The sequence below is a fragment of the Serinus canaria genome, chromosome 1A (assembly GCF_022539315.1).
Source record: "Serinus canaria isolate serCan28SL12 chromosome 1A, serCan2020, whole genome shotgun sequence".
In the NCBI taxonomy this organism is placed as follows: domain Eukaryota; kingdom Metazoa; phylum Chordata; class Aves; order Passeriformes; family Fringillidae; genus Serinus; species Serinus canaria.
Genome location: NC_066314.1, coordinates 14,987,984 through 15,002,681, shown reverse-complemented (window position 1 = coordinate 15,002,681; position 14,698 = coordinate 14,987,984). Strand labels below are relative to the sequence as shown.

Below are 14,698 nucleotides of genomic sequence, written 5' to 3'. Positions count from 1 at the left end.
GGTGGATGGTGCTAACATCCAGCAGTGGATGGTACACCTCACCAGATCATCAATTTGTGCTGGATGCCTTTCCTTCTACGGCATTTTCATGGGATCAAAAGTTCTGCCATAGCTTATGCACAGGGAAGCCTGCAGGACACCAAAACCACAGGGAGCATAAGCACAGTCAATTCATTAGCTCGAGTTTTTGAACACTTAGCTGTACTTACCCATGTAACTGGGGTGGGGCTGTTCTTCACAGAGAAAGGGTTTCTTCACAGGGTTTCTTGAGCTTTACAAGAAAAAAAGCATTTCAAGTGTAAAAGTCACTTTCTTTTCTAGCCACAACCAAATTTTTAAAGCAGCATCCTGAGAGACATTCATGTTTAATTTTCTTCTCAGCTCAAGAGGGTCAGAAAATTTGACTGAAATACCAAGGTGGTTGGCCACAAGAGGTTATGAACTTTTTCACAACTTTCTTATAAGAACAGAAGTTGCTGTATCAGCAGATTATTGTCCTTTTTGGTGGGTAGGTTTGTATACTGGTGAAAGATGTGGTAGGTAGTGCTGGAGGCTCATGTACAATATGAGAGTATGAGGAATTTGTAGCTATGCATTTGTATTACTTACCTGTATTTTTGGTGCTACTGGGAATGGACATTTAAAAAAACCCTAGCAATTAAAATTGCAAGCAGCTGGAGGAAGGAAAGAAATTAGATTTTCATTACTGAACGCATTCTGCGTTTTACATTTGAAGTTCAGAATGTTGTTCTAGTGAAACATAAAATGTGTTCTTCGTGTCCAAATGCAAAAGATGTCATTTCCCACATGCTCACAACTCAATTTTTAAAATGCCATGAGAAAAGGTAATCTCAGAAAAAATAGTTCCTCTTATGAGTCATTTCCTGGTTTTCTGACTCACAATTCATACACTCACATCCTCACACAGGTCAAATTCATCCTCTTCCACCCAAATCCAGAGAATTATCAATGAAAGTCTTCCTCTAGGTAGGACCATAGATTTGCTATATAGAAACTGAACCTTGACAGATTCTGATTTGAGTTAATATACTTGCCCACAGTTCTGATGTTCTTGCTGTCCCCTGAAATCTTTAAATCAAGTCAGTATTTCCCTTTCTAAAAAAACATTTTTGCTTGGGTGCAAGTGATGTTATTGAGCAGGACTCACTGGGTTGTGTTCTGTGGTTGTATAAAGTAAAAGACTGATTAGATGAGAACATGAGTCCCATAGATTCAAAAAACGTGACAGAATCCTGTGAAAACCTGTCTTGAGTTCCAGCCTGCAGTATTGCAGGTGGAAAGCTTAGAGAGAACAGAATTGTTGCTGCACATTTGCCCTGTTCTTGCACACTTGCACAGCATCTACCACTCCCTCAGTGGGACTTTAGCCTGGCCTATGGCAACCATTTACATTCCTAACATCTCCTGAAAAGCACTGGAGGGCTGCCTGGCTAATATTTACTTTTTCTTGCTCTGGCTGGTTGTGGAGCCCTTGCAGGTGTTAGTGGGTGTAAAGGGATGGGGGGTGGGCAGCTGATCTGCCCTTGTGGAACAAAGATATGTGAGCCTGGACTTTAAAAGTCCCTCCCTGCAATTCCACCGACATTTATTCATGTGGATTTCAATTAGTAATTGTTTTTGTTGGTGTTTTGTTTGCTTTTATTTTTTTCTGGTGGAGGGTAAGTGTGAAGTGATTGATATCTGGGAAAGGAAATCAGGATTTGGCTGTGGAGCGACATTCCATTGTCTTGACACAAAATAACAAATAACTCACCTCTAAATCTGTGTCTCGGGAAATTAAAGTGTAAAGCAGTGAAAGTCATGTGGAGGTCATTGAGATGTAAAGTGTGACCTGCTCTCCAGCACTGAGTAGCTCAGCTCTCAGTGACAGCTTTGAGAAATCTCTGGGACTGGGGAAGGGAGGGAAAGCGTGTACCCAGTGCCTGTTCTCTCCCCCGCCTGCTTTTTGGAATTGTTACTCTCACAGAGTTTGCAAACACCACCTGAAAAACACTGGTTGTTGTGGTGGTGATTTTATATGCAAACACAAACAGTAACTTTTTAGAAAACATCTGCACAGTAAGGGCCTCTGTCTTGGCAAAACCAGCCTGAGTCCCTCCTCTTTTGGAAGCCTCATCTTTGTCAGGGCTGTTCAGTACTTACTCTTCTCACATCACTCAGGTTTTAAAGGTTTAACTTGTGTGTCCATGTAGAGTGTGCACCCCACATCTGGACTGGGTGTCAGCTGTGTGGCTTTTCCTCCTGGTGTGAGGCTCTCAGGTCATCCTGGGGAGCCTGGCACCCAGTGATGCTCCTGAGCCCTGTTTGCTCAAGCCATCTGTCACCTCTGCGCTGCAGAAATCCCAGGACATTTAGTGGCACCTCCCAAAATGGTGATTTTCAGGATCTCCATAAGACCTGGCACAATCTGAATGGTCCTTGGCTCACCCTAAGGCTCTGAGGACAGTGCTTGAAGGTTGTGCTCTGCAACCCAGCCTGGCAAGGCCTTGCTCAAAGCCAGAGTCATTGGAATGGCACCTCAGGAATTTGGTGTGAGTTCTTTGAAGCTCACTGTTATCACAATTAAATCATGTAGTAAATTACAGTAGCTCACTGATTTGCAGTAACTTTTTAGGTATTTTGTATCTGTCTGTGTAGTGAGAGGAAGCAGCACTTTGCAGTTATCTGGCCTTGCAGAAGTCTCTGTGTGCCAGGAGATCCTCACAAAGATCCAGCCATGGGGACAGGGAGCGAGCCCGTGGAAAAGTGTGGGATTCCTGGATGTTATAGGCAGAAATGTGACTCCATTACCCACACTAAGCAGCAGTTTGCTTGGCAAGGTGTCACCAGGGATTTGTCCAGGAAGGGGTTAGTTGCTGTGCATGTGTCACAGGTATTTCTTGGACTCTGAGAGCAGCCACATTGACATTCTGGATGCAAAAATATGTCATAGAACTTGCAAGATTTATATAAAGCAAAATATATTTCAGAATTGTTCTTTGGCAGGTAAATAGGGACAAGTGGCAGAGGGAGAAGGATTTGCTGAACTGGCAGAGGACAGCAGGGGAGGGAGAACAAGGGGGCTCTTCCAGCATCAAAGGGTATGTTCTTCTTTGCCAGTTCTCCAAAGATGCTGGAGAACATCCTTGTTGGTGGAAAGAGAGTGAGACAGCAAAATAGGCAGAAAAAGGGTTCTGAGGGCAGGAAAGGTCAGGGAGAAGGGACATCAGCCACAGGGGCAGATCAGCACGAGGAGGGGGCTGCAGAGGAAGGACAGGGCACCCACAGCAGCAGAGCACTGTGGTGACTGCTGTCTGCCACATGGAAAAGTGAGTGTTGTCTTGAGGAGAGAGAGAATGGTCTCTCGACAGCCAAAACAGGTCTGTCTTGCAGTGTCACTGATTCAGCCTCAAAGAGCTGAAAAGCATCTGGGAATACACATTTGAGGATAAAATTTCCATTTGCAGACAGGGGAAACTCATCTTCCCATCAGCACTGCAGTAGCCCTTGCCAAAATTAGTGAAAATGAAGAATATACCCTTTGCAGTAGCTGGATGATATTTGTGAAGATCCTGGTCATGCTGTAGAAGCAAGGAGCATATCTGGATGCCATGCCTGTGTAACCATGGCTTTTCACAGCCCTGCTGTGCCATTGTCTTGTTGTCATAGGAGGGGCTTCTCCCCATCTCTGCCCCAGCACTGGAAGAGCAGCAGCAATTCAGGCAGTGCCATTCACTAGTGCCAGGTCTCATAGCTCTGCTGAAAGCCTCCTGCTTTGAATATCAAAGTTTAGCCTCTGGACGCAGCCCTAAAGGAGATAACAAATCAGGCCAGTAAAACTCGCTTGACTTTGTGGGCCAGCCCAGATCCTGATGATTGGCGTTGCAGGGCGTTTCTCTCTAGGAAAAGAAACTGGTCTGATGGCTTTTTAGGATTTGCATTTTTTACTCACTGATGGGAAGCTTTTTGGTTTTCCTTTTCATTGTCACAAGCTCTCGTGTTTCTGTACAGACTTGAGTCAAATTTGTATAGAGAAATACCATTAAAATATTCAGTGAATAAAGGGGATACATACATCAAAGGAGTAAGGGGGTTATGTGAAATGACTGGTCCTGCCTTTCCCTGGTGACTAATCAGGATCTGTTCTTCACACCGCCTATCTTCAAGGTGCTCTGGAAATCTGTAAGGGGAAACTCTAGAAAACAAAGATTAACATTAGTGCTTTCTGTAATCAGGCCTGATTTGGAGTTTCCTGATTGATCAGAGTGGTCTGCAAGTCCATGCTAAGCTCCTCTGCATTTCCTAGTCTCTCCCCACAGGACTGTGAGCAGTGTGCTGTCCCTGTTTATTTTTTTTCTGTTTATTTATTTATTTTCGTTGCCCGGGGGGAGGGGGGGGGGGCTGGGCTCCGGCAGCTTGTCCAGGGAGACCGCCGCTGCCATGGGCCCTTAATGAGCTTTTTGACCACTGAAGCAGCACAGCATCGCCTGGGAATGGCAGGGGCTCCTCCCTTCCCCACGGCGGAGCGCGCAGCAGAGGCCGGCGGGTTAACGAAGCAGCCGGGGCTGGCAGGCGGCCTAATGAGCGCCAGGGAGCCGGGCAGGGACCCCGGCAGAGCCTCCAGCAGGACCCTGTGCCACTTGCTCCAATGCCTCCAGCAGGACCCTGTGCCACTTGCTCCAATGCCACCAGCAGGACCCTGTGCCACTTGCTCTGTTTTCCCCATTATTACTGTAGCTGGAAGCGTTAAAAAGCAAAGAGCCCCAAAAGGTATAAGGCATTTTCCACCCAGCACTTTTGCGGGTGGTGGGGTCTGAACCAGCACATTAACAATGAAGAGGAGAGTGTTAAAAAAAATAACAAGGAAACAGATTCTTTTTAACCTTTAACCACTCCGAATGGCCAATAAATCATTAGCTACTAATTAACAAAAACAGGAGGGTTGCTTACTGTCTGGTAAGCAAACTCTTGGAATCACTGAAAGGCTGGCACTGACTTCAGGATGGCTTTTCTTCTTACACTTATTAAAAAGACAAACAAGCCAAACTCTGAATATTAAGCTATGTCGTGCAAAGCATTTTGTGAGAAGACTGACTGTGTAAAATAAATATATTTTTAATGTGTACAGTGAGATGAGAAAATGCAGAATTTACAAAATGCAACATCTGACCCCCAAGAAACTGGGTCTCCTCCTGGTGCCAAGTGTAACAAGGTAGGTTGTGTCTCATCTGCAAGCAGTACTGGTTTGCATTTTCTAAATGTTGGCCATACTTACAGTCTGTGGCTGAATCATCTCCTCATCTCCTTCAAAAGACTCAATGGGGTGGCTGAAGCAGGAGGAAGACCTCCTGGCTGAGGTTTGGGCTGGAGAGCACAGCTTTCAGTCTGAGCTCAGGGAATATCCCTTATGTTGGAGCACTCTCTGATGGCTGACCAAAACCACTCTCCCTCTTCCCATCTGTGAGAAAAGTCAAGTGGCAAGTTTTTATCTAGGAATGGAAGTTGGAAAAAAGTTGTCTGGTGGAGGAAATGTTTGTGAGACCTCTGGAACAGGCTATTATCTTTCAGATTAACTAATAAAAGGGTGAGATCTAGGAATCTGAATGTCACCACTGCTGCTGATTGACTAAACAAACATTTGAACTTTGCAGTATTACTATTACATGTACAGATACTATCTCATCTGGTTTAATTTAAAATAAGTCTGCCAAAGATTGGACTACTTGCTTAAACCTCTCCAACAGTTTTGCATCCTGACTTGGAAACAGTAGGACATATGATCTAAAACTCAAGGGTTAAGTGTTTAGGACAAGGGCTCCCATTGTCCGTTGATCTGTATGCCTGTTCCATTCACTGTGCATTGTTACACCAGCTGTGTCTTTAATAAGTAACTGTGTGGGCTCTCACAGTTTAAATATTTACTTAAACATAATAGAGAACCCAAACGAAACTGAGCTACATGAGAATATTCACCTCTGATGTTCTAAGTGTAATCACAGTGGATTTGTGCAGTGGATTTGCAAACTATAAACAGATGTGTTTTGATGACTTTCTTTCCTCTGTCTGGTCTCCACTTATAAAACACAAGTTCACAGATTAGGCTTCTCAGGGTTTTTCACCTGGGAGAAGCTACATGTCTTTCTTACTGTTGAATTTATGGGGAGGAGTCAAAAAATTGCCCTGTAACTGAGTTTCACAAAAATCAGATTTGACATCACTAGGAAAATACCTCCAACAGTGGTGTTCTCTCACTGCAACCTGAGAAAGTCACTACAGGTGGTCAAAGGCAGTTCCATACCCTGTTGCAGCTCAAGAAGGTCATTCCTCCACGTCACTGCTGAGACAGAAGATGAGTCTCACTGTTACCTCTGCTATGGTCAGAAAGGGAGCTGCAATTTTCAAAAGACATCCTAGGAGGCTGTCATTCCTGTAGTCACAATTTGCCTAGGACTCTCTGTGGGGAAGGGTGAATGTCATGGGTTACACATGAGATGGGAGATTGTCACTCATAGATCAGAACCACTGATCTTCATGAAAGCTCAGTGAGGCAAAGTTCAATTTCATTGCATTGTTTACAGTTTTAGGTACTAATTCCTATCATTTGAGGAACACAAATATGGTTAGTCTTGGTTTATAGATGGATAAAAAGGTAAGGGATCTTTGTTGCCACATATTGATCCCAAAACAGGACTATTTCTTTTCTCCAGGTGACCCTATATGTGACTATTACATAAAAATCTAAGAGTCATTATAACAAACAAAATGAATTATGGGATGCACAGAATGTTTGAAGAATCATCGTGTGATGGTGATAAAAACACTGCAACACTCAGGGCTGCTTTTTCTTCCTTTCATTTGAGTCCCGGAATAATGCACTTCTTTCATAGTTTGTTTAAGGGAGACCAGGTTTTCTCTCTGGCACTGTTTGGTACCTCTTCTTGCTACTCAGTGTTACAGCATGTGGTCTTTGAAATTTGAATCCCAGCTTCTTTCTGGAGAAGCACTAACTGAAAAGGCAGCCTTTAGGGTTAGGCAGCGAAAGGTAAATTTTCAGCTCCATGAGCAGGAACTCAGCTACATGACTTGCATTACTATTAATGGGGGTCATGCTGGTAAATTCCTGTACACCACATTGCACATTTACTCATGAGTGCAGAACTGGCACAGCTAATGAAACTTGCCTTTCGGTAGCATGTATTTCAGGAGATGGGTCTGACAGGCAGAAAGGACTGCTAAGTACCCAGATGAAAGTCTGGCTTTTAACTCCTTGAACATATTTCCAGAAAATAATAGTGTGAATTAATGCTGGTTAGTGTTAGCTGTTCCTACTGTTAGGGATCAGTCTTGCTCCAGTAGGATTTCATTGAGGCAAAGATCATGCCTGAAATGTGTGTGTGCTGTCATGTAGTGTTGGCAATTCACTTTCTGGTGCATTTTCCAAGTACCACCCACTGTCACTTTCTTTCAAACAGAGGCCAGTCTTCTGCTAACATCAGCTTCTATAATCATAAGCAAATAAAGGGGTTATTTTATAATTTTCAGCCCTGCTGCTTTCCCAACGATGATCCCTCCTATGGCTGAGCATCCCCTGGAGATTACCAGCCTACATTACTCATGGGCATCTTATACCCCTTTATTCTTGTACTGTGTCCATTGCAGTGATGGCATCTTATTTCCAAAGCTCTTCTCTAGCCTTTTTTGATAAGCTAAACATGCCAAGTCCATTTTGCCTGTTTGATATGGTAAACTTGCTCTGGCTGCTGTTCTGTGCACCTGCTGTAATTTGAAGGTATTTTTAGTGAATGAAAACAAAACTGCCCAAACATTCCATCCTGTTCAGTGTTATGAAACTTTCCTCATATGCATCTGTGCAACAGCCCAGTGTTGTATTGCCTTTTTAACCTTTTAATCTCACCATGGTTCCTCATTGTTTTGGAGTTAATTAGTAGGGTTGTTTTATTATTTTTCATCATTTAGTGCTGAGAATTTCAGAGTCTGCAACAGGAATTCTTGTCATCAGATCCCAAGTTTCATGTTGTGGGATTAATTCTCTTTCTTGCATGCAACTATTCAAAGTGATTTTTTAAAACATGTATGATACTCTAAATATCCTTTGCATCACCAGTAACCTGTATTTAAGATTAATCAAAATATTTAATGAATAAAATCTGTTCCATGATTCATTGCTGAAGGAGTTCCTAACTTGGGCTTTCTCTGATAAAGTCTTTTATTTATTTCCCATTATTTCAATTATAGAGTATTTCCTATGTTAGCAGTTGAGAATATGAATAGTGTTTATTACTTGCCACATATTTTGAGATCTTGTCCCATTAATTCAGTCTGAAAATATCTCTTTCCTTTCCCAGTAACATATTCTTGTATTTTGGGAAAAACCTGTCAAATGCTGTCAAACGAGCCTTTTAATATGGTCAGAAAATCACCTTGTGTTTGAACTAAGTGTGGTTTGAGCTGCCAAAAGATTTCTTTTCATTCACTGCAGTATTCCCTTTCTTCATGGTTCTGTGTGGTCATCAGAGCCAAAGAGGTGCCAGAGATCTGTTCTGCAATGAACAGTCAACATCTAGAAAACACTTTTTAGTTTCTATGTTAAACAAAAGTAGAAAAAATCAATTTGCTACTGCAGCTAGTGACTGTGAAGGAGCAGCTGCAAAGTGCTGAGTCTCATCAGGTTGCAATCATGATTAACATTGGGCAGATCCCCCCTGCTGAGGGAATAAATACCCTGCCTTTGTCAAGGCTTCCATGTAAGAAACAATAGATTATTTCAGTGAAGCACAAGAACATAAATGTTAATCGAATCATTTCTCTGAATGAATAGAAGTAGCACCCAGAATGTAAACATTTTAAGTTTGGAAGGGAAGGCTTGCCTGTCAGTTGGTTAGTTTTCCATGTATTTTTAAATTTACTTTGAAAAGCTGCTCACTAGCATTGCCATCATAGCATACAATAACATTTTCAGCACTTCAGATATGTGTGTTTCCTGCCTTTCCAAGCTAGGCAGTGGCAAAGTCCAGGGAGTAGCGGAAAAAATAAAATCTGCCTTAATATCACTAAAGAGAGGTCAAAACCTTATACTGAATAACTGCCAAACTATGTGATCACATTAGGTCTTGGTAGAGGAAATGGAAAATACTTTCCAACTGGAATTGACATCAGGAAACGTGTTTTAAAAATGTTCTTTATACATTGGGATACTTATCATTAAAAATAAATCTGTCTCTATACAGATGATGAAAGTTGCTGTAAGTATGTTAACAAATTTATGTGTCTGTAAGTGAAACAGAAAGAATTCATTTATCCCCTTACCGCTTCCTTGTTTGCTGTACAAATAATGAATTTCAGAATGCAGCCATGCAGTACATGTTTTAAAGCAAGTGTACAGCAAGATACATATGCCCAGCCATCTTCATTTTCATATGGGTACAGCTATTGTTGATTAACACATCCAGTAAATATGTATGGGCTTTCAGGGTATCTGGTCACATCCTGCTGACTTCATTCCTGTGGGGTGTCCCTTTGCAAAGCCAGTAGGGTCAGCTCACTGCTTCTCTTGTGCCCATAATGCCCTCAGAGATCTTGCACCTGTGGTAGATTAAGACCCCTCAGCTCTATATGAACATTAAACATGGAAACAGTTTTCTTACAGATTTGCTCGTTCTTCACTGAGGCTTCTATGCTTCTGTTTGCACATGCACCTTTTTTAATAGTCATAATGTACTTCTCCACATCTCCACGTCTCTTGATTTTCTGCACAGAAAACATCATCTCCTGTCAGTTACTCTGGAATACATCTGATCAGTGACAAAATTAGTGAAGATTATGAAGGATCTGTTTGTGGTGGAAGCACGGAAGTTTGATGGCTGGTATAGAATTCCTGGTGGTCCTATAGGAAAGCCTCTCTGTTGGGATCACTGAATTTCCCCACTCAGTAGGTGCTGAAGTGGGGAGAACACCAACTGACAGCAGGTGATGGGCAGAGTGACCCAGTAAAGAGGAGGTGTGAAGCTGAGTGTGATAATCCTTGCTTTGTGGCCCAGCTTCACCAGGACACATTGTGATTGGGTGGGCAGGAGTTTCCTACTGCCTGGGAGAAGCAGAGGTGAGGAAAAGCCAGAGCTTTTATTGCTGCTCTGAAACACATCTTCCATGCTGCACCTGCATCTATGTGCCTGCGCTGGAGCAAGCGCAGATACATCCATTATTTTTGGTTGTCCAGCTCCACAGGTCATTGGTCTCTATTCCCCTGTAACTGGAAACTGGGGGCTTCTCAGCTGACCCAGCAATGGCCAGTGGTTTTTCATGCCCTCCATCTTGTAGCTGGAACAAGTAGGTTTCATCTAAGTTCTCTCCCACTCATCAGACAACTCCTCACTACAGCCTTTATAGAGGCCTGGACTCAGTTTCTGGTAGCCTGGAGAGAGTGCACCCATCAGAGAAAATGTGATTTAAGCCTTTGATTTAAGCTTCAATTGTAATAATACATCATTTTAGGGTTTTCATTGCCTTGAGGTGAAGAGGTGCAAAAATGAGCATAATTTATTAGAATTTACTATGCAGAAGTGGGAAAACACCTGTTTGATGTGATTTGGGCCAAAGTGGTTCAGCTGTGGAAAAGACCAAAGCCACTTCTGACCACCCTGTGTATCATACTGGGCATGTGTGGACTCTGACTGAAGTCATCCATCAGGGCTTTTCCTTGCCTAAATGTTGTGGGACAGCCTAACTTCTGCTGTTTTATTTGCATCTTCTATTTTTGTCCTCTTTGGGGGGTAGTAAGAAGTGTGTTGTTCAGCTGACTGAACCAGCATTTAAATCCCGTGTGTATGCAGCCCTGTATGATTTGTGCCATTTACTCTTTGAAGCCAAACATTGGCCGATTAGGAATTCCCCATGGGCCCTCTGGAGAGAAGGTGGCTGTGGTGACTGTGGACGACTGTGACACAGCAGTGGCCGTGCGCTTCGGGAGCCTCATTGGGAACTACACCTGTGCTGCCCAGGGGACTCAGACTGGCTCCAAAAAGTAAGGATTCCCTATATTTGTGTTTTCCACTCATTCTCTTTTTCCAGTGAAGAATCAGCAGCATGCAATTAACCACTGAGCGCTAAATGATTAACCAGTAAGTTGGAAAAAAAGATATGATGTAACGAGAAAAAGTAACAAAGTTTAGTTTGGGACATGGAATTACTTCTGCCATTTGAGTCCCATCTTAAAAGGAGGTAGAAATAAAGGATGTAAACAAACAACCATTGAAAATCACTGGTTGTGAGAAAAAGTTTCCTGTGAAGAAAGAAAAAAAAATTGGTACTTTTGACTTTAAAGAGGAGGTGAACAGCAAGCAACATAGGGGGATATAAAGTAATGAGTGATAGCAGAAAGACCACTGGGAGACACATGGTGCTCTGATATCCCAAGAGAGGGCACGCTGTAAAAACTGGGGCTAATCCAAATGACCAGATGATAACACTTCTCACACAGTGTGGAGTCATTTAGTAGAACCTACATCCACTAAATGTCATTAAGACTAAGATCTTCAGAGGACTTTAAAGAGTTAGCACTCTATGATAATTAAGTCATTATATAAAAATGTACTACTTCTCAACCTTGTGCTGAGTGGCATCAGCCGGTCCCTGCATGACTGGGGTCAGAAAGAAGTGTCCTGTGGCTACACATTTTTCTCTAATTTTCATTTTCTTCTGCATATTAGCAACTATTAGGAACAGGTCACTGGATTCTATATGAACATGGCAGCCCCTAAGTTAAAAGTTAGTGTTACTGGACAGTCCTTTGATTACAAGCTGTGGAAGTGCTCATGTAGCAGAGGGAAGTGCAGCTTAAATGTGCTTATGGAAGTAGTAAGATAAAGAACAAAACAAAACAAACTCTTTGCAAGAAATTATGAGCATTTCTTTGTTTCTTCAGATCTTTGGACCTAACTGGCCCTCTCCTCCTTGGTGGTGTCCCAAACTTGCCTGAGGATTTCCCGGTGCACAACAGGCAGTTCATCGGCTGCATGAGGAACCTCTCCATCGACAGCAAGCCCATTGACATGGCTGGTTTCATTGCCAATAATGGCACTCTGCCAGGTATGGGCAACGAGTGCCCCAGGGGTCAACACCACAAAGGTCTCTGCCACACCTGTATGAGGCTTAGGGTGTCGAGGCTGGCACTGCAAGGAACCCCAGGAAGGGGAAGGGGACAAGGGTTCTGAAATGACCCTTGTCCCCCTGTTAGCACTGTTGAGGGCAAAGCAGCTATGGGGCAGGGACTTCAGGTGCTGCATGGCATTGTGCTGCCGCTGTGTCTCTGGCCAGACCTCATTTGTTTGAGTAATGTGCAGTCCACACCTGTGCCAGGGAGGCTTACAATAGCCTGTGGCACAGGGCACACTTCCAGGATTCAGCAGCGCATCAGAAAGGACTGGGCTTGTTTAGCCTTTCTGCATTGCTGGGAGTTTCAGCCAGGAATTTACTCCTAAATTGACTTCTCCTCTTCTATTTTTAAACTACCTATTAAATGTCATTTTGTTCTGAAAGCCAGTGGGATTAGTTCATGAAAAAGACAGCACTTACAATGACTTTTTAATAAATTGTGTTTGTTCTGTAAATAAAATTCTGCAATTCCCCAAATGTGAAACCTGCCTCATGGAGCAGCCTGTTGGATTTGATTTCCAGTCCTTGGATCCCTGATCAGGATTAGTTCCAGTGATTAGGCATACAGAATGTTCTCATCATCCTAAAACTGGCTCTTACACACAAAAATGGAAAGTCCCTTCTGTCCATGCTGCTGAAGGTCTGTGTAAGAGCTAAATTGCATTTGTAAAGTATGTTGCCTTGATTGTGGATTAAGGAGGGAGTCATAGCATATGCCTTTGATAGGCAGACTTGCCTTTATGCATTTAACACATGATCAGCTTACATAAATTTTTGCCATCCACATTTTGCTTTACTGACTTCAAAAACATTTTCTAAAAAAAGCAAAAACCCCAAACCTAGAATAGCCATGTCTTCTTTTTATGTAAAAACTCAAATACAATCATTCAGAGCCTTTTTTTTTAAATTGAAACCATACAAAGTAATGGTTTTCCTGAATTGCAGGCTGTGCAGCTCAGAGGAACTACTGTGAAACCAACTGGTGCCAGAATGGAGGCACGTGCATCAACAAGTGGAACACGTACATCTGTGAGTGCCCTGTGCGCTACGGAGGGAAGAACTGTGAGCAAGGTAGGCTGCACAGAGCTCGCTGTGCCTGTCATGTGTGCACATGTCACTGCCTGTCATTGCCACCTCACAGCACCTATGTCCAGCTGTGATGATTGAGAGTAACAGAAGATTGCAGTTGACACTGTCACCCGTTATCTGTTCGAAATAATGTTAGAGATCCCCTCTGTAGTAGATGACACACTGTCATGAATAAGAGCAGCTTTCATTGATTTACTTACATAAGCAAAGTAGTTCCAAAGAACTTGGCTGTATTTAGTAATTTGTTTATAGTAAAAATGCCTGATCCTAAGCCCCTTTAAATCAGTGGAAAGAATCCTGCTGACTTTACTGGGCTTTGACTCAAACTGGGGATGAATGTGCTGTTTTAATCACTACTTTTTTGGCAAGAAGGCATTCTGTGCTAAGTAAGAGCACTTTCGGTTTTACTGGATTTCTCTTTGATTGAGTACAATGTGCATATATGTGTAAAACCTCATTACCAAAGGATAAGGAAGGAGCAGCAGGTGAGTTTTATAGGGTGTGAAGAACTTGCAGTCAGTTTTTTCCCCTGGAAGTGAGGAGTTGCCTGTCAGAGGAGTCCCATGGGGTTAGTGCTGTAAGATAGCTGTTCCTTTGGAGTCTTCCTGGAAGCTTCCAGCAAAGAAAACGTTTCCACTGGACCTAGTATTGGTAGTGGCAATTTCTTTTCCCTTTCCTGAGAAGCAGCAATTTAGCTTAAGAGGAAAGGACACGTGGTTAAGTTTCTGTCTTGGAGATAAAGGTTTGCAGAGTGAAGAGCAGGGAAAAGGAACCATGGAGACCTCTTCCTATCTTCCACTTGACACAGAGCCCAGAGCTGCTATTATTGCCCCTAGCCTGGTACCTGCTTTCTGTAGCAGCTCCTTAAATATTTTGAGCTCCCCAGGTTTGTATGAAGGTCTGATTTTTCCAGTGTCTCATATCAAGAATGTTTGTTGGTGAAGTTCTTGTGTTTTTTTCATTATTGGCTGTTCTCTGTGCTACAAATCCACTCTGATGTATCCTGAGGGGAGTGCCAGTGGCCCAGCTATGGTGTGTCCTGTACTGGTGTAAATTGGAGTACTGCTATCACATGCAAAGACTCTCCTTCCCTCTGTTTTTCAAATGGAAATTCAAAATTTGATCAAATGTTTGTTTTATTTACTATTTTCTTATCCCAAACTCAAAACAAGCCCACAAAGTTTGGGATTTAGATTATCATCTGGCTCTGTGGCCATCCCTGGAAACTCATTTTAAATTCAGGTGAAAGAGATGAAAGCAGTCACAGCAGCACTGCCTTCCCCAGTCCCAGCTGTCACCCAGTGCCTCCAGCACTGTACATTCCTGCATGTCCCCTTTGTTAATGAAAAACCCCATGTTCTTGCTGATGCCTCAGTTTGTGGGGTTTTTCTGACAGTTTGAAGGCAGGAGGCTGCTTGGCTCTTTAATGGTATTTTTT

At 42.9% G+C, this 14,698-nt stretch overlaps 1 protein-coding gene across 1 annotated transcript in view; it reads left to right on the top strand.

Annotated features, from left to right (window-relative positions):
- The window catches only part of CELSR1 (cadherin EGF LAG seven-pass G-type receptor 1), a 165,587-nt gene that overhangs the window by 106,541 nt on the left and 44,348 nt on the right, over positions 1-14,698 (top strand). Inside the window, exons 6-8 of the mRNA XM_018910241.3 lie at positions 10,884-11,041; positions 11,942-12,105; positions 13,117-13,242. Coding sequence (XP_018765786.2) covers positions 10,884-11,041; positions 11,942-12,105; positions 13,117-13,242 — 448 coding nt within the window. The remainder of the gene's footprint in view (positions 1-10,883; positions 11,042-11,941; positions 12,106-13,116; positions 13,243-14,698) is intronic.